Here is a 26826-nt window from a genome sequence, read left to right on the forward strand (position 1 = left end):
ATTGAAACGACATAACAGTTCATTGGAGCCGATATTTCTATCAATGTAGCATATACTGATACATATACTGATTTAACGAAAATTTGAATGGTAATCCTGTATATTTTTAGGCCATTTCATAAAAGATATAATTATTTTTAAAACTATATAACGCAATTGCCCATTTCGATTCGAAATAGTGGCATAGAAATCATTTTGTTCAAGTTCAATATGGTGGCACTATGACGTCATCTACATCGTCAAACTTGATGTAGTGAGGTGAAGGAGACGCAGTTTGCTTTGATTTGAAAAAAAATTCACGAATTGAGATTTTTCACTCATTCAGGTACTTTTCATTATTTTTTGACATTTTTCACTTCATTTATACAAAAAATCTCAATAGACAATGGCATTTTCCAAAATTCACTCATGAGAAATTTCAAAAACCTTGAAACTCTCACTTTTTCAGTAGCACAGACAAATGAATCGCATAATTTCTTCGACATTTTTAGTGAAACAAAAAATACACTTCAACGGTGAATTTTGAAAAATATAAATTTCTATCATGATTTTTGATTCTGAGAAGGAAAATATGAAATGTATGTGAACTGGTAGAAAATTTCAATCCTCTTATTTTTCATTAGAAACCGAGCAAACTTCGTCATTTGTTTTTCCCTACATCAAGTAGTACGATGATATTTCTGTATAGATGACGTTAAAATGTCGCCATATTCAATATGGTTCCTTGGAGGCCATTTTGAAAAGTAATGGCCACTTGGTGTAATCATTAGAAAGAGCATTTCAAATTATATTAGATAATTTAAAAAATATACATAGTGTTTTTCAAAATTCTTGACTTGGGACCATTTCTGATTAAACCGGATAAGATTTTGAACTGTTTCATTTATATCGTCTTCAATGATTTATACTTTTGTTCCAAATTTCAAATCTCACAAATCTCGTGTACAATGATTTTGTTGCCGCCCGATATATGTATATGATACACATGTCCACTGTTATGATTAATTGAATGTCAAAACGATTATTTTGGCTCCAATAATTATTTATATACGTATCACAAATAATCAATGAAAAAATAAAATTCATCAACTCAAGAGTTTTTCCTCTGCTCATGCCAACTCTTGAAGAGTTTCTATTTCGACGAAAAACAAGTCGAAATAGAATTCACAAAAGAGAAATTGTCAGTGCTTGCTTCTGAGGAACTATGGCCTTGATGAAACAATCAACAACAAACATAAATCTTTCAACTGCCCCAAATGGACAAGCACCCTGCGAATATTCCATCTATGAAAGATTTAATCTTGGAAAGTCGAAGATGAGGCTCCCCAAGGCGGCCACTTGCAAACCCAAGCTTCGACATTGACCGCAGAACGAGATTTGTCCCCTGCATTTCACTGCAAGGCAACTAGATAATCTTGTGAGTCACCATCCAACACCGCTGTTTCAACCCACCTAGGTCTCATCAGTGGTGCTAGACTAAACCACCCAAGTTATCGACCAAGTTATCGTGTGACAAGTGTCACATAGACAGCAATGTTCATCACGGTGGTATTGAATGAGAAGATCACAATGAAACCGTAATGCAAAAAACTCCAGAATATTGCGAATCAATCCACTGTGGACGAAGAAAAAATCACACGAGAGGAGCACCGTTTTCAGTGTTTTCAGGTGAGCTGTTTTTGCAGCACATCTTCTGTTTTGGCACATTAGAACTGTTGAAGAGATTAAATCTTCTGACGACTGGGTTTTCTTTTTATGAATATCATGAAATGACTGTAAAAGGTGAAAATTACGGATGCTGTAGTATGTGTTTATGAAACACAGTTTCTACTATTTCCGTTTCAATCTACAGCAAGGTATGAAATGACCTGGCTACACTGACCGTGTTAGTATGGCTTTAGTTGGTGCTTCATGAATACTATAAAAAAAAGGTGATATAACTTAGCTACTAAAAAAGAGAAATGACTGATATGTTGCTTGTAAAATGACAAAGACCAGCATATCAGTGAGCTTGCTGCGTTTTCATCAAATTAAAGCTCCTGGTGACTTTAAAAAATATAAAGAAAGTTTTGTCCATCCTCGTGGAATCAATTACTGCATTTCTGCAACCAAAATTCAGTAAATTTATACGCAAACAGGTTATTCGAACATCTGATCAAAAAAATCATTGCTTATACATACAGTGTGTCGCACGATTGAGATTGCAAAAGACATTTCAGTCATTTGAGAAAATGTCATACTCGATAAAAAGTTTGCTTCGTTCAAAATACTCATTTTCACTTTGAATATCCACACAGTGACCTAAAAACTTAATCAGATAATCTGAAGTCAAACCGATTCAAGACAACGTACACTGAATATGAAAGTAGGTTTGTTTGAAGGTGGTCGACAGTGTTTCGTGTTGAATTCCATCAGTTCTGAGTTCCGACATCATTTTATATCATGATAGTACTATGTTGCTGTATCACTGCTGTTCCAATGTTTTGCCAGAATCAGAATCAACGAACTTAGTTAGGCGTGCGCAGCGTTATAGAACAGTGCTTTCAAAAAATTGTTCTACAGCGTCATCTAGTGGCGAGTTACAGAAAAATTGATAGCCTAAAAACCTTCTCTATGAAAAATTACTTATACATGTCAAGTTTCATCACGATCGGTTGAGCAATGTAGAAGTTTATCACTTACCAACCAACCGACCAACCAACACACAACCATTTTTATATTGTGGATTAGACGATGGAACTTCGAACTAATAAAATAAAAGTTGGTGTTTTTGGGTAAAACAAACTTTTTTATCGACTATGATTTAATAGAAATAACGAAATTTCACTCACGAACTCAATTGAATGACATCGGGCGTGAAAAAAAACATACGTGATTGATTACTTCTGAAAAAAATTAAACAATGAAAACTTAAAATACTGCCATTGCAAAGTACGGTCCTGAAGTTTTCTACAATGCGAAGCCTCGAATTATAATCCGCTCATACTGGACAAAGTTCAATTTACATTTTGTCTAGTGACGTAGTCAATAAAATAATTTGAGACAGAGTATTATGCGTGACTAGCATAATCTTGAAGGCGGTAGTTCCGAAATACAAATGAGAGGGGAATGAGACTACGAATAACCAGCGAAAAAAGTTGGTGTAGATGTAGTAACAGTTTATACTCAATTGATTCATGAAATTACTGAAAATGAAAATATTTATAATCACACCCAGGTTTCATGTTTGGTCTCATTCCCCGTGAATAAACAGTGGCGTAGCTGAATCACTTTGGTATACAAAATTTCTCATACAAATAATTTCAAATACCAATGAGATTTCAACAGAAGATGTATTGATGACTAGGCGTTTAAATGATTTGCTCGAAGGCTAAGTTCCAACTGCCTGTAGGAAAGTAGGATTATTCAGTATTTTATGCATAATAAGGGGCAAAGCTGCTAATCGTATTTGCATTATTGTGCCACGTCAATAATTTTCAGTTGAAAAAATGATCGTTCTACCTTTTATTCGGTCAATTTAGACAACCGAGGGTACACATATTCGCACCCAGCTCAAAGGTGTTAGCATAGATCAAAACACCATCATAAATGATATCTAAAAAATTCTCATCAATCCTTTACCTGGAAAAAATTTTACTAGAGTTGAAAGGTCACAAAAACGGGGTTTTGACGATTTTCAGCAGAACGGTAAGTTTCATCATAAAATTAGTTTTCACAAAAATTTTAGATCAGGAAATTATCTATAAAGAATATCCAAATACTTGTTTTCCTAGTCCTGCGGGGCTAGACGGGTTGGCCGTCCTAGTTCATCTTTCACTGCCTGATGCAGTGAAAGTGGGGCTACGTGGATGCAGAATCACTTGCGGTTCTGTTATTCCCTAACTGAATGGAATCCCGACGATGGCTTAATTCTAAGGTGTGTATCCGTGTTGAGAGGATGAATGACACTGAGCCTATCAGCTGTCTCTACGGAACATTCGAAATACCGGGTGCAATCTCGTCGTAGCATCGCCTTGTCACGGTAATGCGGGGCTCTGACGTGATTGGCCTTCTTTACCCAGCTACTCGTGGGACTTTTATGGACAGAGTAAACTTAAAAATTATTTCTGACGCTGAGTCTACAGAGGAGATGGATGTCGTGTTTTCGACTCCAACTGACCTCCCTGTAAATTTAGATCAGGAACGAGAGCTTCTCAACTCTCCAATTCCTGATCCAATAACTGAACGTAAAAAAAAGTTTGGTGGTGTAGCCAGGAAACGACTGAGTCGTATCCTCAAGAGCGGGGTACCTTATGAAATCGCCTTGCATCAAATTTTCGAGCGGCGTACGGAGAATCTGTCTCAGGTGGAGGAACAAAGTCCCCATGAGCAGAGGTGAAAAAGTCCTGTACGCTTCAATCTAAGGCATCGTCAGGTGTAGCTGACGTGCAAAAACCCTCATATGGGAAGGTTGTCGCTGGTATCAAGGTGGGAATCTTTCACCTTGACTATCCGTCTACCTCATTAACGATGAAATAGCAGAGCAAATAGTTTTTGCCTGCCCCGCTGGGGACCGAATCAGGTTTTCAGAGTTCGACAGAGCTCTACTCTTAACATCTGACCTGAAAGACCACTCACCATAATTTTTTAAATAAGTTTTTGAAAGCGGAACAGCAATGATAGATTATCCATCAATCGACCCCAATACTGTATAGAAGATTGAGTGGATGATACCTCCGTTTAGATCATTGAAAAGTTTGTTATGATTCGTAGGTCAATATTTGCCCCCTTGTGAAAAAAAGTGTACTCTTGTATGTTCCTGAAAATATTTTTTTCCTGCCAGTTCTGTTTGAAATACGATTTTGATAGCCCACCCTGTATATAATAAATAACCACCGACGTCCTGTGTTGAATCGATCTGCATCAGGACGAGTGTACAGAGGGGTTGAATATTTTTTGAGAATAGGTCAGCTACGCCACTGCAAATAAAATATATTTTCTGAACATGTAGTTAGACATATTTGATTCTGATTGGTTCAAACTAACTGAAGGGCAAATAAAAATTATTTTTAATTTTTATACTAATCACATTAAGAATTAGATATTGGTTTTTGAAAATCTCAATATTTATGTAGATATTGAAACATATATTGAAAAATATCAATGCGTGTCTAATGAAACCCAAAATAATCGTCTGTGATTATTTTGCATTGAGGTAGAAAAAATGTCATACATTATTCAAAAGAGGATTGTAACTTGAAACAAAGAAACGAATTAACGGATTAACAGAAAAAACAGACAGACAGATTTTTAATTCTTTAAGAGTTTCTTGAGGTATGAATGTAATATTCATTATTATTCATAGGTTCACCAATATATTATACACATTTTGATCAGATTATTTTCCTCAATGTATGAAATCTATACAAAAAAGTTAAGTTCTAGACAGCTTTTACAAAGTTCCACAGCTATTCAATGCATTATTCTTACTTAATCGCTGTAAACATCCATGTTTATGACACGTAATTCCTAAAATTGTACTTTGTGCAATTGGGACGTATTTCTGGAGAAAGCATTCCTTTATTCAATTCGAAATTTCTCACTACAGAGCTGTTTTTGTCAGCCATTTAACCTGAAACATCTTTCAAATTTTTTTTGTGTCTACACAAAAATAACTTGCAACTTCAGAAATTCATCATTATGAATATATCTTTAAGAAACGATGGAACAATAGCTGCTGTTACAAAGTTTTCCAGTGACACCAGAAAGATCAGTTATGTTGCCTCTACGAATTTTGCAAGTATATGGAATTGAAGAAATCATGTATTTGAAAATATATCTACTTGTGGGGAATGATGACGTAAAAAGACGGAAAGCCATGCTGTATTTATTTTTCATTCCATAAGCTAATACAGATATAGAACAGAATATGTCAATAGCAATTACCACACATCAACAATATCAAAACTTGAAATGAGTAAAGAGTGTAAACTTTCACGGCCGAGGATAACTATGTCAAAGCTATTTTTCGGTTTTTTGACCGAGGTCTGCAGGTTTTTATGTCTGACGTTTCGTCTACTACTGCGGTATACACTACCAAAGGTAACGGTCGAAGTGCTCAAATTGTTCTCAACGCAGAAACTACAATGTTGGAATTTGGGTTTCATATCATCATTGGTGGGCATGGCTTCGTTTTGATATTGTCCACTGTAGTAGCAGACGAAACGTCAGACATAAAACCTGTAGACCACGATCGAATAATCCGGAAAGTAGCTTTTACACAGTTCATGAATTGATTTTGATGATTTTTCTTCATTTCAAGATAAGTGCATCAACCACTAGGGTTATTAGCGCTACGTTACATTTCATATTACACGATTATTGTATTCAAATTAAATGATACATATTGATAATTGTCAAGAATGACATGAAATTTTCAATATTTAAAGTGTCACTGAGAGTTTCTTGTAGTTCTTTCGGTATTCCTAATTCTATTTTTGCTTCCTGATACTTGCTACAAATTTGAAGAACGTGTTTCACAGTTACTGCTGTATCACATATATCACAGATAGTTTGTTCCTCGCGTGATAAAAGAAAATCGTGGGAAAATTTTGTATGTCAAATACGAAGTCGACAGAGGATTACCTGCTGTGTTCTGGTTTTTGGTGGATGTGTCCAGGGTTCAACGGATGGGTTTATTTCATTTAGTTTCGAATTCGTCTGGAGCCATTCCCTCTGCCACTCGTTTATTGTCTATCATATTCTTGATGTATCTTTTCGTATCAGATGGAGTTATTTTGATGATCATCCTTTACCTATGATCGTCTATCGCTTCTTTGGCTGCAGTATCTGCCTTTTCATTACCAGCGATTCCAATATGCGATGGGAACCATAATAATATTACTTTTTTCCCAACTCTTCGATTCTATACAGGGTGTAACTGAATAAGTGTAAAACATTTGAGGTGATCCCTCAGCGAAACAAAGATAGGATCTTTCATATAAAGAAACTTCATTGAAGCATCCCTTGTTAAGATACAAGCACTGAAAAAGTTACAAAATTGAAATTAACCTGACGTTTTGTATACCAAAAAGACACTTAGCCAGTAATTTATTTGGTTTACCCCATGGTTGTGAGGGGTGGTTTATTTTGGGCAAAAACTCCAAGAGAAATTTTTTGTTTAGAAATGGTAAACAAATAATAAGACAAAAAGTTACATTGGAAATAAATTTTGGGGGTTGCGTTTTCCACCCCTCACAACCATAGGGTAAACCAAATAAGTGTCTTTTTGGTAGTACAAAACGTCAGGTTAATTTCAATATTGTAACTTTTTCAGTGCTTGTGAAGAAAATTGTTATACAAATTTTATGTACCCCCTTTAAGGTACTGTATCTTAACAAGGGATGCTCCACTGACATTTCTTTATATGAAAGATCCTATCTTTTATTCAATGAAGGAATCACCTCCTTAAATGTTTCACACTTATTTAGTTACACCCTGTATAGTTCATTTTTTAATAATAATATTATGGGATTGTCTGTATATAACTGTTGCGTACCCTTAATAGCACTCAAAGAGTCTGTTACAATCAGAAATCTATCAGCAGGATGATTTTTCAGAATTTTTCAGAAATAATAATGCTTGTAGTAGTGAGAATAGTTCAGCTGTGTATATACTTGTGACTTGGGGAGGCCTTGCGCAGAGGCCATGCTAATCTTCCAATTTTCGTATATGTACCGCCGAAGCGAGTACGAAATTAATGAAATTAAAACACATATCAATTTAAACAAGTGGGATGATTTGTCTAGAACCAGTTATCACAATATTATCGAATAGAATTGATCAAGGTTACCTACATAAATATTAAAATTTCTGATTAGGCATGTTCGCAATGAGAATGATAAAAACTATTTCAACCAATAAAATCTCCTGGACAAAAACTCCTCTGTGAAACAGGAATATCTTGCTATCAAAAAAGATTAGAGTTCTCTTTCAAAAACTGAAAATGACGTACATTTTCTCTACTAAAAGTTATGTGAAAATGATCCCTACTGCGAGTGTGGATTTCATGTATATCAAAGTTCTTTCCCAAGTTATCTTTTTGAAATGAAGACATTCTATGAATGTAGGAAATGCTTTGTGAGATGGCGGAATAAATATCTCTGTACTCAATCCTCAAGAAATTTCAACTATTTCAATGGGAAAGTATCATGTGTAAATTTAGCTCAGAAAATGATATTGTCACTGTTATTGCTGTCTAACTTCATATTCAGAAAATTGACTCTTTTCACATACTCACTTGAATCGGCAGGTGATGGAGGATTCATGGTGTCTGGACTCATGCAATCACTGGGACTAGGAGATCGTTCTCTTTTGGGAAGTGATTGGGAAGTACTCAGTTGACCTAGAGACCCGTGAGATCCCATTCCGTCCATGGACACACCGTTTTCCGAAAGAAATTCGTCCAAATCCACGTACTACAAAAAGAACGATTAAAAAAACTGTTCAGCTACTTGAGATCCTGTGAAAGATAGTTTCATTTAACTACTAAAGAGGTCGCCTAGTGATCTTTTTTTCCGAAAGCCATATTGACGATTGCTCAAGATGTTGAAGCCTTCCAAATATTCAAGGATACGGTTTTTTTCATGATTTTTTATATCAGCGATAGCAAAGCGACCGGCCTATAGTTGTTTGGAAGATTTTTCTCGCCCTTTTTGGGAATAGGCTGAACGCTAACAGTCTTCCAACAAGAAGAAAAAACCTCTTCATTGTAATACAGGTTGGAAAGTCTGTAAAATACTAGTGCGAGTTCATTGGCGCGCTTTTGAGTACGATGACAGGCACTTCATCAGGACCTGATATTTTGAGCTGTTTCAAAATTGGCCTGACTAGACGTTGTCGAGAAGTAATTTGAAGCATTGTGGATTCTAGTGTGGGAGTAGTGCATGAAGCCTTTCCCAGAAAATCGACTGTGGAGTAGGTCGCAAAATGTTCAGCTAGTAGATTTCCTTTTTCTATGGTTGTTGTTGTAATTGACCCATCCGCCTGTGTAAGTGGTGGAATTGTGGACCCGTTGGGATAGGCAAGCAGTTTATCCCTGATTCTCTAATTGTGAAGCTCTTTGTTTCCATTTATTCTACTTGCTTTTGCGAGCATTAGCAAACCTACATCAAATATGAAATTGGAAAAGCCGTCACAAAAAGACCTAGAGAGCTATTGTGGTACATCTTCACGAAACAACAAATCAAGTTGCTTCAATCATCTCAATTCATCGACAGAAGGTGATATTTTTGACCTTCTGTATATCGAAGACTGACAAACAACCAAGTAATGAACGAAAGAACACCCCTCTTGTAGTGTTTTAATTTTGCGATTTCAATATTAACTATCAAAGAAGTCGCAGAAGGAGTTAGATTACCTTAAGGTCCGCTTCATAAGTCTTATCCCAGAGGTTAGGCCCAAGAAAAGCTGTTTGTGCTTCGACGGTATTCCAAAGTTCCCCATCTTCTTTATTCTTGTCATCTCCTAATATACTTCCCGCTAAATCTTTGATTGTTGTGTGGCCATGGGTGTGTGGATGAGCTGGTTTACTGTTTCCTGAAAAAAAATGACAAACATTATTTATCAACGGAGATAGAGTTCAGAGAAGATATCAACCAAGTATTGAAAAAACTGAAAAATTTCAGTTGTTTTACGGTTTTTTGTTGGAAATAGCCAGCGAATTTTTTTTCAGAATGCAGATTTTTAAATAATAAACGCATAATAAGTCACCGATTCTTCCAGATACTTTCTGCAATACTTTCAGCGAAATGCCTTTCAAAGTGAGTGGGTCTCTTCAACCCTCCACCGCAACCCGCAAGGATTTATTCTGGCTCACACCTATTTACACTCGACCAAATAGACCCAGCTTCTTAACGAAGCTGATTAGTTTGTATGGTGAGTGGTCTTTCAGGTCAGATGGTAAGAGTACGGTTCTGCCGAACTCTGAAGACCTGATTCGGTCTCCAGCGGGGCAGGCACAAAGTATATGCTCTGCTGTTTCATTGTTAATTAAGTAGTCGGATAGTCAAGGTGCCAGATTCCCACCTACAGCTACACCTGACGATGCCTTAGATTCTATCGTGCAGGGCATTTTTGTCTTTGGTTTCAGTGAATCATCACTTGAACGCAAACGTTTGCTAACCTGCTCATGGTAGGTTTGTTCCTCCAACTGAGACAGATTCTGCGTACGCCGCTCAAGAATTTGGTGCAAGGCGGTTTTATAACGTACCCCGCTCTTGAGGAGATGATTCAATCGTTTCCTGGCTGCAACACCAAACCTTTTATAGGTTCAGTTATTGGATCAGGAGTTGAGAAGCTCTCGCTCCTGAACTAAATTTACAGGTCAGTTGGAGTCGTAAGCTGGTCATCCCTCTCCTCTGTAGACTCGCTCCTGATCTAAATTTACAGGGAGGTCAGTTGGAGTCGTACGCTCGACATCCATCTTCTCAATAGACTCAGCGTTAGAAATAATTTTCAAGTTTACTCTGTTCATAAAGGTTTCACGAGTAGCTAGGGAGGAAGAAGGTCAATCACGGCAGAGCCCCGCATTACCGTGACAAGGCGATGCAACGACGAGAGGGTGCCCGGTATCTCGAAGGTTCCGTAGAGTCAGCAGATAGGCTCAATTTTGATAACTCTTACCTATAAAATATGTCACATTTATACAATTCCATACTCTCAACAGCTTAATATAAACTGTTATAGGCTTAATCAATCCCAAACTGAACCGGTCATTTTTAGACTGGTTCAGTTTGGGATTGATCAAGTCTATAAATAATTAATGGACAATCAAAGTATGATTATCCATTGATTATTTTGAATACACTACGTGAAATTACAGCAGATTAGGAAACATGTTTACTTTAAATTCACTAGTAAATATTACTGGAGATTTTTCCCAATACCACACCGGTATTTTAACACCTCGACAGGTTATTTGATCACCAAGTGATCATCTTCAAGAGTTTGATCTTCCTGTTGAAGATGGTGTTTCGATCACCAAGATCACTTGGTGATCGAAACACGTGTCGAAACGTTCAATTTGACTTTTCCGTGAAAAAAATATTCGAAATTCTATAAGACTACAGAGAATGACCTGAATTGAATTGTTACGAAAGAAAATTCCAAATGAGTTAGATTGACTATTCCAACTTCAATTCTGGTTTTAATGCTAATGTTTCGTCGGATCTTCCTCAGTCAATTCCCTAGCAAATTTTCGTTCATCATAACGAGTTCTTCATCAAGTCATCAGCATAACATTTCCGAGGGTCCAGAAAATTTACTGCTTTTCCTGACATTGTTTATAATTCAAATTGCATTCCCCATCATTCAGAAAAAAATATTTACTTTACGATTTCAAACACTATATTGTTATGCAAAAAGTTGGTGCTGAAACGGATTTAGGTAGTAGTTTTTCTGTATCATCATGAATACTACTCTGTTCAAAATACTCGAAACAGACCTCTTATGCACTTTGTGGTATGTCTTTGAGCTTTCTCAGTGAATCGTTTTCATCTCCTCAATCGTTGGGTCTCTTCAACTTCGGGAACAGGAAAAAGCCGCAGGGGCCAAATCTGGTGAATACGGTGATCAATTTTGTGTGAAAAAAAAATTACAAACAAACAATAACGAGTGAGAAGGTGCATTATTGTGATGCAAAAGCCATGAATTGTTTCTCAACAATACCGGACTTATAAATGCAAAATAATACTCCTTTTCGACCGTACGACCATGTTGCAAGAACTCCTGATACACTACGCCACAGTAATTGAAGGAAACATTGAGCAAAATCTTGACATTTGATCGAACTTTCTTGGTCTTCGTTCTTCTGAGCCCTTCCATTGGGACGATTTGATATCATAATCATATACCCCTGATTCGTCAACAGTTATGACCCTTTTAACCAAATCTTGATTGCCGTTGACTTCATTCAACAATTCTTGAGCGGTACGCATTCGACGGTGTCTTTGGTGAAAATTCATCAACTTTCGAACCGATATGCTGACATCCTCAGCAACTTCTCTGAAACCTTTTTGACGATTCTCCATAACAATTTTCTTCACTTTGTCTAGATTTTCATCGGTTGTTGATGTGTTGGGGCGGCTTGGGCGGCCTGGGCGGCTGGGGCGGCCTGGGCGTCATTCAAATCTTCTTGATCTTCTGTGAAAATATTGCACCATTCGTTAGCATTTTTCTAACTCAAAGTAGAATCACCGTACGCCATTATTAACATTTCAAGTGTCTTTGAGCACTTACTCCTATTTTTTACACAAAATTTGATGCAAATTCTTTGATCCATTTTTATGGCTCTCACAAATGAACTAAACATGTTGAACAGTTGAAACTGTGTACATATAATCGAGGCGAGTGTACAAACATAAAAAACTTGTTATTCAAATGTACGCTTCCAGCGAAATTTGGACATTCATCTTATTTTTTGAACAACCCACGTATATCAATCTGTATTCTTGAGAAATCATTCTATATATAGACTTTTATATATAGACTTCCATAAAAAAAATATCGAAATGGGATTCCCTGTTTGATTTCCGATAACTGACTTGGTAATTCTTCATTCAATGTAAACAATTACCGACCAGTTGAAACTGACTCTGCAGAATATATACTCACCACAAAGTACCAGAAACCTTTTCTCACGATCTTGGAAAGTCCTCTTCAAATAGTTGGTTAAACCATTTCGTTTTGTATAACAATGAAGACTGATTTTTCATTAGGAAAATATTTCCACTACGGGGAGTCCCGCGAAATATGGTTATTTTTAGAATTTTTCTAGGAATATTATAAAAATATTGTGGCTTGGAATGGTAAGAGAAATTGTGCAAAGAGAATTTTATACCGCACTTGTTCATCTGGAATTTCAACGAAAACGCTTATTATTTGCTTTTTATACAGAGTCCATTTCTATCAGAGGAAACAATTTTTTTAACTGATCAATTTTTTTGCAGTCATATCGATAAATACTGTATTTTAAAGTTATTTTCCCGCATACTGGGTGATTCAGTCGAACGTGGTCATCTTCAAAGAAAAAGATCATCTTCAAAGAGGAAGATTAAAACTAGTAACTAATGCGAAGCTAACCCTATTTATGGTAAACCATCCAGGTGTACCACACATACAGGTATACCAACCTAAATTAATTTTACAATTTTGCCTTATCTATTATTTTACAATATATGTTTATATAAAACAATTTTCAGCTATATAAAAATTAATTTCACAATATTGCCTATCTGAATTTATTTTTGCAATGTGTCCTTATGTAGTGATCAGTACGTAAACCCAATGGTGGTATGGAACTGGGATGTATTTATCTTGGTTTTTGTCCTTTCTGAAAGTCGAACGATACGAGGAACTTTGGAAACATTTTCAAGGAACTAGGTATGAATGTGGTTTTTAAAACAAGTCATACACTACAGAGCCATTTGGGAAGTCCAAAAGACAAAGTCGAGAATTCGGAAAAGACTGGAATTTACGAAATTGAATGTAAGGACTGCGATGCAAAATATTATGGACAGACAAAAAGATCTATTAAAGTAAGATATAAGGAACACATAGCACACTTAAAATATGGAAGACCTGAAAAATCAGCAGTCGCCCATCATATTTTGCAACAAAACCATTCCATAGACTTCAGTTCATTAAGATTAGTTAGACAAGTTAACAACAGGCAACTAGATGCCTATGAGAGTGTAGAAATAAGTAAACACAATAATATTATGAATAACGATGACGGACATACTATATAGCTTGTTAAAATAAAATAATATTGTTGGGTTTACTTCTTACTACATAAGGACACATTGCAAAAATAAATTTAGATAGGCAATATTGTGAAATTAATTTTTATATAGCTGAAAATTGTTTTATATAAACAAACAAGGCAAAATTGTAAGATTAATTTAGGTTGGTATACCTGTATGGCTGGTACACCTGGATGGTTTACCTGTATGGGATATCTATATAGCATAAATAGGGTTAGCTTCGCATTAGTTTCAAGTTTAAATCTTTCTCCTTGAAGATGATCACTTGGTGTTCGAAACACGTGTCGAGATGTTAAAAATAACGATTTGGTGTTGGGAAACAACATCACTATGATAATTTCAGGAATCTCAACTTTCGGAAAATATATATATGGTGCTCGGTAAAATCGGTCAAGTTTCATTCATTTTCAAACAGATTCAATTGAACTTTTTCCTATGGAACACCCCGTATTTTCTCATTTATATGAAATCTTTCACCATTCCACTATATTTTTATCAAAGTTATACTACACGAAAAACTGATATTTTACAAATTAAACCCTGTTTTATTAATTGTTGTAACTACAAAAAATTCATTTATTCACGTTCCCTTACTCAATTTTTTTTCAATATGAACAATAACGCCCAAATTTTTTATTGAATAGAGGAGTCCAAAAGATGCTCAAAATGGCGACCACTTTCTGCAACACATAATGTCAGTCTTTTTTTAAACGAATTCTCTACATGATTTCATTAGTTTTCAAAGATAGTATTGAAAAATATGTTTAAAATATGTTTTTCCGTTAACCAGCTGTCACACCCCTACGAACAGCAACCCTCAGAAGTCGAAACCTGTGCGAGCTAAGGACTAACGAGGCCTTACCTTTCAATGTGTGATTCCTAACACGGGTTGGACGATAGCAAGTGAAAATTGATCTTACAGCCGGCGGCTTGAACCACCAACTCACACATCGGTCGATTGAGAGAGTGAACGTGAATCGCCCAGCTACCAACCTACCTATATTCATCGATATGAGTGCGAAAAAAAAATAAGAAACTCGAAAAATTGTTTTCCCTGATAGTAATGGGCCGAGGAAACCTCACTCTGTACATAATAAGTTTGTGTGTGGGATAGTATATTAGGGCCCCGCTATAGGCTCATGCCTCTTCAGGCTAGGGCTTAGTTCACAATGGTTATTATGGGTTTAGACTACAAGGTTTCCTTAGTCTGAGTTAGTACTTTTCGAAGTGTTAGTGGTTAGTTTTAATAAGTTTCAATAAGGTAACCGGGCTCTCAATTCTAGGTTGGTAAGGTTTAAGTGGGGATAGTGAGTTTCCTATTGGTTCTTGGACATTACGATTCATGGTCCTGACGATACGTAGTAATTGTCCTTATTTATGGTTGCAGTAGCCAGGGTACAGTAGAAGATGGTCGATTTTCGGCAATGTCGTGGTTCAATTAGACCAGAGGTGTGATTTGAGGCAGTTTTCGAAATCTAGAGTCGCTCCAAGTTGTAGGCTCTACTTGATTGCCAGGGAATATCCTGGAATAACTCGGGTGAATCCTCTAGAGCTCTTAGGAGCCTGACCGGGGGAACGGGAGCTTCTTCCTTCTGGAGCCCGACCGTGGCTTCCAGAGGGTGGTAAGCATGTCAGTCTCAGCACTGTTAGTGTTGTTGAGTGTCCTGTTGACATATTGGCCTCGGAGTTCCTGGAACCTCGAATTGATGAGTGTGAGTTTCACAGAATCGTAAAGTTTATTGGAAGGAAATTGGTGAAGGAGGTTGTGGATCTTTCATACGATTTTCCTCCTAGTTGTTAGTATGCGATAGGTTTGTCCCGGAGAGATCACGCAGTAGATCATGGCTTCTGGAATGAACTGAGCAAAACCTAGAAATAGACGTCTGAATGGGGTGGTTCGAATTGTCAACATAATTTTGATGTGACAAAGGTACACTACACATCAATCACTTTAACTCTCAAATTATCATAATATGAATAACAATATATATTCAATCTCATTGACGGGTGATGGCGTATTTAGAACATGTGAGCTTATAGTGTGATATTTAAGAAACGAGTAGTTGTCAAATAACTTCTTGATGATAAAAAACATATTTTCAGAATCACTAATATAATATTTCCCTGTTGACAGAGATTCTCAAACAACATTCTCAACCAACAGGCAAGTATAACTTCACATTTTGAAATTATTACTGTCGACAATATAAATAAATATTGCAACATTTTACCAAGAAATGTTAAAAGCTCCCACAATGACAATTATGTGTCTGGATAGTAATGTAAGTGATCATTCCGTAAGTAAATAAACAACATATCTACCTCTGAATTATTGATTAATTGATTTATAGTCAAGGAACTTCGCCAAGAAAAACGTTCATTGACGAAAATTAGTTTCCAAAACAACTTCAAATAGACTGGGGAAATAAAATAAATCAGTAGGGGTTGTTCAAGTATAGGTTCTTTAGGATTTTTGTAAAAACAGTGAAGAAACAAGACGTAAAAAAATATGATTCCATCAGTTTCCAAAACAACTTCAAAAAGACTGTAGGACTAAAATGACTTAGCAGGCTTATACTTGAGGACTTTTGTGAAAACAGTGAAGGAAAAAAAATTGAAATAACAACTAGATGCTGAATGGTTTCTTGAAGTTGGTTAGACCTGATTATGAATCAAGTCTAGCTTGTTTCCATTGTTTTTGGAAAGAATGGCGTCAATAATATACACCTCATAACCGTTGTTGACAAATATTCCTTCGCAGATATGGAACCAAGAAACTTTTTTAGAAAAAATCGTACTTAGCTGGAGTTAATCACTTCCATTCTTGGCCATTACTATTGACTTACTCTGTTTTTTCTCGTGAGTGGATTCAGTAGGGTTGTTAGGTATTTGGCTGAAAAATAAGTGAACCGCTATGTGGAACGATGGTTCGCGTCTGACAGTTGGACGATCACTTTAAACTGCGTCCAACCCGTGCTAGGAATTGAAGGTTAAAAGGTGAGACCTCGTTAAAGCTCAGCTCGCTCGCACGAGTTTAGACTTCTGATGGCTGACGTTCGTGAAAGGCCAAGAACTGATCAACGTAAAACATATTTTTCGAAGCTATTATCTATTGAAAAACTACTTGTTTATGTTTTGTAAACTGTTAAGTGGACATCTCACAAAGAAGTGTTGAAAAAGTTGTAAATCGTTGATCAATTCCGTCGATGAAAAGGAAAAAAGCCATGGAACATAGAAAACATAACAAGTAACTCACTGCGTTGGACACGAAACTTTTGCGAAATGTTATTGTGGAAATCACGACCGCTGGTTTAGTTTTACGAGCAAGCAATCAATCTAGTAACAATTCAAATGGTTTATGGTTTGTGGGAATTCATGAGATTCAAAGTCGCGGCGTGACCAGTAAATCTGATTTTCATGGCACTATACGACCTTCGATTCGATGAGATATGGGTTTATTTTAGTGGTAATGAATTACTTGAAATACATAACACATACATTAAATATATAATTCAGACTATGTTGAGTGATGTTCGTGGTGTTCGGAAAGATTATATGTTACTCAAATGATATATGATTAAATGAGAAGTCGTTTTGCAGTCACTCTTGATTTATCAGCACAGATTCTTCAGATAGATAGATACATAGATAGATGTTCAATGTTTGTTGTGAGTCAGTTAAAAGATAGGAATGAAATTAGTCAAAATTATATGCATTAAACAATTTTTTCTATGAATTATAAGAATATTTACTGTTTGCAAAATTTTTCGAAGAATTAGAAAAAAATGTGTATATACACGATAAAAAATTGAAATGGGCAAATAATCCTGAGGAGGTACTATAAAAATAGTTTTCCAGAAGAGAAGTTCTGGATCTAATTTTGAAGAAGCTTCGAAGGAAAAAACACAAGCACTACAGGAAAATCATCAAGGCGCTCTAAGAGCGGTGCCTGTGCTAAAGTAATGATTCACATCAGATTTGAATCGCTGAAGATTAAATACATTTGGGAAAACGTTCTCAGGAAGTTCATTCCACATAAACGCAGTTCTCCAAATGAAAGAGTTTTTGAACATTGAAGTTCGAGGTGTACTGAGTCGAACCTCATAACGATGAACAGCCACAGTCCGTCGCGAATTTCTGATATGAACCGCTCTTGGTGGAATCAAATGTGCCAAGTCACTGGAAAACCTCCTGTGGAAGTATCTATAGAGGAGGGACAAATCTCCAACCTTCTTCGATGTTCCAGGCTATCAAAGTTGCACGTGATGTTCGAGTCTCCAAACAGGCAGATGGGTTTTTTCTGAATCAAATGCAGTAACTTCAGCTTAAGTTTGGGGGCAGAGTTCCATACATGAGAACAATTCTCCAAAGATCTGATCTGAGCTTTATAATGCATCAAAAGTTGCTGAGGTGTGTATAGTATTCTGGTTCGGAATAGTGTTCCAAGCCTTTGAGGAGAAGCCTCTGCAATTCCAGCGACATGATTGTGCCAAGACATATTGGTGTCCATTTCAACCCACAACAAACTTATCGAAGCAGAAAGCGGAACTGTCTGACCTGACATTATTATATCCGGTTCGGAGACATTTATCTTCTTGGAAAAAATCGATGCCAGGGTTTATGTAGCATTGAATTGAAACTGGTTACTGTCACCCCAATTCGAAATCACTTCTAGATCCTCATTAAGATATGCAACCTCCTGCTCAGCAAACAATGCCTTGATCAGCTGTCGAGAAGCAAGTATACTCTTACACAGCTTCTCACTCAGTCCATCAATGTGTGCATATCATGATAAATTTCGGTCCAGAGTTAGTTCCAGTAGTTTGGCGCTATCATCGCTAATGTCAGTAGTAGAGATCGTAAACAAGAGCTTCTGAGCCTTGCTTTAGTTTAATTTCAACTAATTTGAACAGTGTCGCGTGACTCAGAATATCATCAGTAGTCTGTGGTGATTCCCTGATATTTCAATTGAATGTTATCAGTTGTGTCATCAGCGAAGAGTACACATCAACCTGGTGACATAAAATAACTGAAGTCATTGAAATATAAATATATAATATATGAATAGCAATGGCTCCAAAGCCGATTCCTTAAGCACACCGTTCTTGATAGTTTTATAGTCAGATATGTTTCCAATCACATACAGTGTGACCCATTTTTAATGGAAACACCCCCTTAAAATTTGAAATGGTGAACCGATTTCAATATTTTTTTTTTGAAATATCAAGTACTATAAGGTCTACCTTTGGACAAAATTTGAAACGTTTATTAAAGTTTCAGGGCATACTACGATATTTTTTCTTAGTCGAAAATCGGGATTGTTTTGTACCAAATCTGGTACAAAACAAACCAAATTAAGAAGAAAACTTCTGCTTCAGTTCCTTATAATACACGTGGGATTTTCTATGTTGACATCAATTGAATTTTATATTATCACTAAACATTATGTTTTTGAACTTATTATTGAATTGAAACTATGTTATAAAATCAAATAACGTTGCATTGAACAAAATAATGATTGTGTTCAAATGAATAAGGCATTTGTTCATTAACTGGGCGTTTACTGTTCATTTATTAGGCTATGATGTTCATTCATTGGGTGTTTGGTAGTGTTTGATCTTCAAAAGATTTCAGTACAGATTTTAATACGAATTGCACATTTTTATGATATGAATCGATTATAAACACAGTGAAGTTATCATAAAACTAATCACACAAAAATGAATCTAACGAGAAAAATAAGTTATGGTTGTAGGAAAAATAACTATCGTTATTCGTTCATTTACTGGACTGGTGACCCTATTTGCTTTTCACTCCAAATTGTGGAATTTTTTATATAAATAAAAACAATAGCTCCAGGACCGAACCCTGAGCTACACAATTTTCAACACAAATAATAGTAATAATATATTTTTTATTTCATATGAACATTTCTATATACAACATATTTTATATATATGATACATAGAAACATTGGAAGGAAAGATGTCAAAACAACTCATCTAGCAACAAAAACGATCCTTTTGATCTGATTTTATAAATGAACTAGCTTTTACCCGCGGCTTCGTGATATGAGAACTACACACATCGGAAAAGTCTAGGAATATTTTTAAAAATGGCAATAATTTTTTTTTAGATCGCTTTAGGGAAAAAAAAGTTTTCACCAACAGCACCAGCAAACGGACGGACGGTAGGTAGAAGAATGGTGTCGAGGTACTGTCGAGCTGTGAGGGAGCGATTTGAAAAAACGAGATCGGTTCTGCCGCCGATCATGATTCCGCCCCATAGCATGGATGTGTCTCAAACGTTCATTATTTCCAGGTCGTCTCCACAGTCTTACTCGACGAGAATCTGGATGAAATCCAAATCTGGATTCGTCTGTAAACAAAACTGTGGCCCAATCATTTGCATCCCAGTTTTGATGTTCTTGACACCACTCTAATCTTCTACCGCGATTGCCTCTCGACAAAGATGGACATCTAAGTGGCCTTCTGTTGTGTATATCTGCTTCATGCAGTCGATTTCTAACAGTATCACGACCAATGGTTACCTGGTGCGTCTGCTGCAACACGTTAACCAACTCAGGTGCTGTGATTGTCGGTTGTCTTCTTGCGGTTAAGACCAAAAACGGTCTTGAACTGCAGTTGTAGCGCGTCCTCGCCCTGGATGTTGTTCGGCTGTACTGCCAGTTTCACAGAAACGCTGCCACAATCGACTGATAACACGTTGGGAGACCCCCAAACGAAGAGCTACATCATTTTGTCGCATGCCACCTTGAAGAAGCCCTACAGCTCTATTCATCTCAGCCAATGGTAAGTGATGGCGTTCCATGTTAAAGCACAATATTTCCAGTTTAATTGTTGAGCAAGAACTGCATAGAATGTACAAACTCGACACTTTCAGATTATTCATTTTAGCCGAAAACCTACAGTTTGTGAAAAACTTGATGAAAGATTAGTTACCGTTTTTGCAGGCTTTGTTCAACCCATAGAAATCTACAGGGTGGTCGAGTGTACCAATTTAATCGAAATAAAACGACCTCATGCATTTATTTTTATGATATTTAGTATGTAATAAAAATATCCCTAGACTTTTCCGATGTGTGTATATTTTAATGCTTGGCTGGAATTATCAATTTTAAAAAATTATTACATACCATGAAGTTTCGAAAATTCAAAATATGCTTTATTGAATTGCAACAACAAATGTTGTTGTTGTTATATTTCACAGTAAAATAAAATTTAAAATTTTTTATCTTACATATTTTTTTTTAATATAAAAAGTATCCTATGTTACTTCTAATACCTCCAAGAACATGTGTACAAAATTTCATGACGATCGGTTGAGAAGTTTTCGCGTGAAACCGTAACAAACAAACTTACATCCGCATTTATAATATTAGTAGGGATAGGAATTGTATACCTTTTCATTACTGTCAACTATGATTTCCAATCTGTATATGGAATATGCTGGATTATTGCATGATTTCACACTTGAAATACTGCTGGAAATAAACATTTGTTCAACAAATAGATAATTACTACTCTAATGAATTTATTGCTGACATTGGGAACTTCAGCCCGTTACCATATCCATGAATGAATGGCAATCAAAATGCAAATAGGATGAATTGAATGTAAACTGCATTTCATAGCCTGGCGAATTGAACAGAAATTATGTTAAACACTTGATGAGTTATCTGAAGAATCCATGAATAGTCAAGTGGGAAATTAAAATTAAATACAATCACGGGTTTGTGGATTTTTGTAAGCTCCGACAGAAAAATATCGGGAGGAAATGAGACATCTAGTTCAAGGTTGAACACATTTACTGTGTGTATGTATGTAAATAAAATTGCTGGGAACGCAAGAACTTCAACCATGACAGAAATGTTATGACAATTTCATAAATCCGTCATTTTATTAGACCTGCTTGACTGCCAATGCCACGGCTATTATCAGTAATTTCAAGAGACTGCGGGACATTTATTATTTATTAGAACAATGGAAATGAAGTAATTCCGAATGTCACATAATAATTTCTCAAAGAAAAAATGCCTGATAATCTAATAATCTTTAGTATCAGCTTCACCAAATACATGCATGTGTGATGTTGTGATGCAAATTAACATAATGTTTCACCTATAGTTCAAAACATAAATTTCGTAGATGGAAAAAATATAATTCATCGTCAAAGTACAAAATGAATACAAAATTGTCTTCGATTCATCCCCAGAAAAAGAGTAATGGATCGTCATTCGACTGATCTCTGTCGATTCAATTTTTTGACTCCGTTACTGGGTTAATAAAAAAAAAGAGAACAGACGAAGTACGAGTATCCTTGAAACACAAAAACTTAATGTTTTCACATAATTTTTTTGACTTTTGGCTGTTAATTATTCTACGTAAAGATTTGTTTTTATTCCATGTATATAAGAGACTAGATAGAACAATCATATTCTTCGCTCAGGCTAAAATTATTTCATGATTTTTTTATAGATAAGCTTTAATAATAATAACGTATTGTATCCTTCACGATCACAAGGTGATATAGCGATATATACGTCGACATTTACAACAATCGTCACAGAAACGAGCTATAACAAATTGATATATAAAAATGTCACACCAACACAAGAGAAAATTGAAATATAGTGAATATGTAATAATATAAAACCCTCTCATTGACGTAGATAATCAGCGACACTGTATTTTCATTCTTATGCAATCCAGAAGATTACTAAAAAGCTTTGTCACTACGTAAAATGGATCGTTCTCATACAGTGTGACACATTTTTAATGAAAACACCCCCTCTAAAATTTGAAGTTGTAAATCGATTTTAATAATTTTTTTTAAATGTCAAGTACTAAAAGGTCTACCTTGGGACAAAATTTTAAATGTTTATTGAAGTTTCAGGACATACTACGATATTTTTTCTTAGTCGAAAATCGGGATTTTTTATTAGCGATTTTTTTATTGAAAAAATCACTACGCCACTAGATTCAGAGTGCCTCTAAACAGGTGTGACCAAAATTTCATGAAAAAATATTCATTATTAACAAAGTTAATATGACAACTCAAAAATTCGAAAACTCACACAGCTGACAGTCACAATATATCATTTTTTTAATGATTTCAACAATTAAGTGCCGCCAGATGAAAAAAAACAAATAGCGTAAATATTTTTAATGAAAATAACGGAATTACATTCACAAAATTCAACTAACAATGAAGCAAAACATTTTAATAAACGTAACTAATAACTAATTATTGAAATGTTGCGATTCAGTGCAACATATTTTTCATTTTTTCAAAATTTTTAACCTTGAAGGTTCATAATATATCTACCTTTCATTTGCAATATTGTTTTATCTACTATCGATATCCATTATTAGTAACTTCAATTTATATTAAAGAACGTGCCTGGGGGCAGGTAACATTTTTATGTACCTACCATTCGCCTTCGTATTCTAAAATGAAATAATATTATCGATACCAGGTCCATCTGGTATACAAAGAAAATTTGAAAATTTTTCACTTTCAAAAATAAGCCCTTTTTCCAAGGGAGAAGCTCGAGAACAACCTATCCACAGTCGTCGTAAACGCAAATCCTCTTTGCTATCCAACACATTCTCATTAAAGAAAGAGTATAAAGAAAAACTGGCCAAGACTAAAACGATCTGTGACAAAAATAAAGGGAAAGCAAAGACAAAAAAATAGGTAAAGAGAAGTCCTAGAAAAGTAGCAAAAAAGGAAAAGATAAGGGGAAAAACAAATTTCGGTTTCCCATTCAGATTCTTATACTGATGAATGGTTTCGTTCAATACGTACCGAAAGTTAAAGCATCTCCAAAAAGAAGATAGGTAGGCATGTAGAATTTTGAGAATTGCAAATACATACAATGTAGATTTAGAATTTTTTAATTCTTCTTACTATTAAATACATATGTGTGAACTTGTTAATTATCTTTTAAAAAATAGGCATTGTCGTAAATAAATACATGAATAAATAAATAAATAAATATTTAAAATGCAAAATACACTCGAAACTTATTGCAATAAACTCAAAACTTATTCCATGTTGAGGTATTGATAATGAAAAAGTAAGCAAAAAACATAGCAATTTTCTTTTCAGATAGTATCCTTTAAAAAACTGTTAATCATTACCGTGGCAACGTTAGTTTAAAATACTTTGTCAACTTGTTTTGTATGTTACAACATTAGTTGTCAGTATTTCAATTTGAGTTTAAAGTTCGTTAACTTCAAGTCTGATAAATGGTTAGATCAACGGAAAATCCTAAAATAACAGTTCTCCAAATGATAAGCAGCTGCCAATGCAATGAGTGATGAACTCAAATTAGATGTGATGTTTGAGTCTGAGGAAAACTTACAAACATCGAGTAGAGAGGCATCCACTACATTCAATGTTAGCCATACATCGATAGTAAACATATTGAAAGAAAATGCATGTGTACTTTGTTTCTCAACGGTCATGCTAATCGGCAAAATTCCCACTACTGGTCAACGGAAAATCCTCACTGGATGAGAGAAGAACACATGCATTACCCTCAAAAGGTTATTGTTTGGACAGGGATTGTAGGAAACCCTATCATTGGTCCCCTTTCCATTGAATAGCGATAATTACTTGGCACTACTTCAAAAGGATGATATTCCAAGTTTAGCAAATTTATATCTTGATCCAGGAAACCCTCAAGTTCCAGTGAATACGATATGGTTTCAGCAGGATTGAGCACCTCCACATCACCAAGTTAATGCCCGGCAATACCTCGATACAACATTTCCCAATCGCTGGATAGGGCGGCGAGGATCGATTGAATGGCCAGCGCGATCACCTGATCTTTCATCACTAAATTTCTTTTAATGGGGATATGTAAAAAGCAATGTGTACAAAACTAAACCTTCAAATCTGAATGACTAAAAAGAACGAAGAACGCTTGCGATTAGGTCGGTCACGCCTGATATGCTAAATAATGTTAGAAGGCAGTTTTATTTAAGATTAGGATGTTGCGTTACTTCGTTAAATTCCATAGTTTTTGTTTTCGTATGCTACATTTCATTACGTTTTGCATTGAATGTAGTTTTTGAGAGTATGTTATCGAATTTCGGTAACCACATGATTTATTTAATCTCAATTGGTGCAATAAACTTTGAATAGAGAATAAAGAGACCTTTCAAACGATATATCACAAACCTATTCTTTCCATTTAAAAAACTGGGGGTTGCACCTGTCATTCTGAGGGGGTTGAAGGTAGGGATGGCATTTTTACGTTGAATAATGTCAAATTGTAATCTACATTTCGCGTGTTCCGGGATTTTTTTTAAATATGAACAGTAACCGAAATAATGAATTCATTCAATTTGGCTTTTACACACTATGTGTATTGATTGACTGCATCCAAATTATCACCAGTGAACACCGGTTTTGTTCGTTCACGTGAAAACTACAAAAACTCTACAACACAGAAACCGGAGAGAATCATTTCCGCATATGCTGTTCACAAAAAGCTATAATTAGAGAAGAGCTCTGGGATGCTGTCAAGGCCAACAGCATTTCAACATGCAACAAAGTTTCGCAGAACCGAAAGCCAACATTAGCCTAATGTAGATTAGAAAAAAGTCGGTCTTCTGAAACGAAATATTCGCGAGACTCAGAATTTGAGACTTCCTCGTTCTTATGGGCGGTCTTTTTACCATAATTCTTCAACCATCAAATCGTTCGGCGACAGGTTTTTTGTTAGAAATTGCCTGAAACGAAATTTCGAAGATGTTTGCCAAATTGGTAGGTTCGTTACGTTCGACAGTTGGGAATGTTTTAGGAAATGCGTCGTTCAATTCGCGAGAACTGGTTTCATGAAGAAACACTCTTTCACGTTATAAGTTCGGTGGGTGACGTGTTTTACGGAATATAAAATAAGTAAAAATATTTTTGGGAAACAAAGTTTTTGGTTTTCTACTACTTCATTTTGTTACAGAAAAATGTAGGAATCTTTCAAAGAAAGGAAGGGAGTAATCAATTTTAAAATTGCATTATGCGGACAATATAACTGGTTGGTTCACCCACATTTGACAATGTCCAATAACCGACGTGATCGCATTTTCAATTTGGGTAGACCAGGTCCATGACTTGCTTTTGTATTTTTTTGGATAGAATGATATCTATAATATCTACATTATAACCTTTGTTAACCGCGATTTGTTTGATCAAACCCAGCTATCTCTGAAAATTACTCTCAGACAGTGGAATATTCAATAGTCTGTGAAGCATACTACTGAATGCAGCAACTTTATGTTGGTGAAGGTGTGTGGAGGAATTATGTATGATAATCCCCGTATAAGAGATTATTATTTTATTATTTTTCGTAATGTTTAAGTTAAAGTGATTTAATGAATTATTTACCTCCCTATCAGTGGTGAATTTCATTCACGGGTGGATGAAATTGACATAATGAGTGATTTTTTTGCTGGTATCATCGTATCTTGTATCATTGTCAAACTTGTTCAGTTTGGTCTATAATTTAACCATGAATCGACTTACAAATGAACAACGCTTGTGAATTATTGAATTTTATTATCAAAATTCATGCTCGGCGAAGACAGTACATCGTGCACTTCTTCCAATTTATAGGCAATTTTGTCGGCCTACTGGAGGACCTATTCGGAAGCTTGTGACTAAATTTCGAACCCAGTTTACATTATTGGACATTAAACCACTAACACGCACACGTAGAGTGAGGATCGAAGAAAATATTGCGACTGTATCCGCCAGTGTTCGTAATGACCGTGAAATGTCGATTCGCCGCCATTCGCAGCAATTGGGCCTCTGTTACTCCACTACAACTACAATCTGATTCTCTTCGTCTTCAATGAATCCAAAACAGTTGCCTTCGTACCCACAAACCCACAAACACCGTAATGCCACATTATATGATGAACAAATTGAAAGCTTTCTTGAATATCAGTAGCTTTTCCATTAGTAACAGTTCGGTGAGTATTCTCGAACACAA

At 35.6% G+C, this 26826-nt stretch overlaps 1 protein-coding gene across 4 annotated transcripts in view; it reads right to left on the reverse strand.

Moving 5' to 3' along the window:
- Positions 1–26826, reverse strand: part of Pdp1 (PAR bZIP family member Pdp1) — a 211514-nt gene that overhangs the window by 6109 nt on the left and 178579 nt on the right. For all 4 annotated transcript variants that reach the window (XM_074182530.1, XM_074182528.1, XM_074182527.1 and 1 more), the window contains exons 2-3: positions 9398–9576; positions 8279–8456 (exon numbers count right to left, since the gene is read on the reverse strand). In XM_074182530.1, the coding sequence (XP_074038631.1) occupies positions 8279–8456; positions 9398–9576 (357 nt within the window). The remainder of the gene's footprint in view (positions 1–8278; positions 8457–9397; positions 9577–26826) is intronic.

The sequence above is a fragment of the Leptinotarsa decemlineata genome, unplaced genomic scaffold (assembly GCF_025532065.1).
Source record: "Leptinotarsa decemlineata unplaced genomic scaffold, Ldec_3_MD MMD2_tig00026328_RagTag_RagTag, whole genome shotgun sequence".
Classification (NCBI taxonomy): Eukaryota; Metazoa; Arthropoda; class Insecta; order Coleoptera; family Chrysomelidae; genus Leptinotarsa; species Leptinotarsa decemlineata.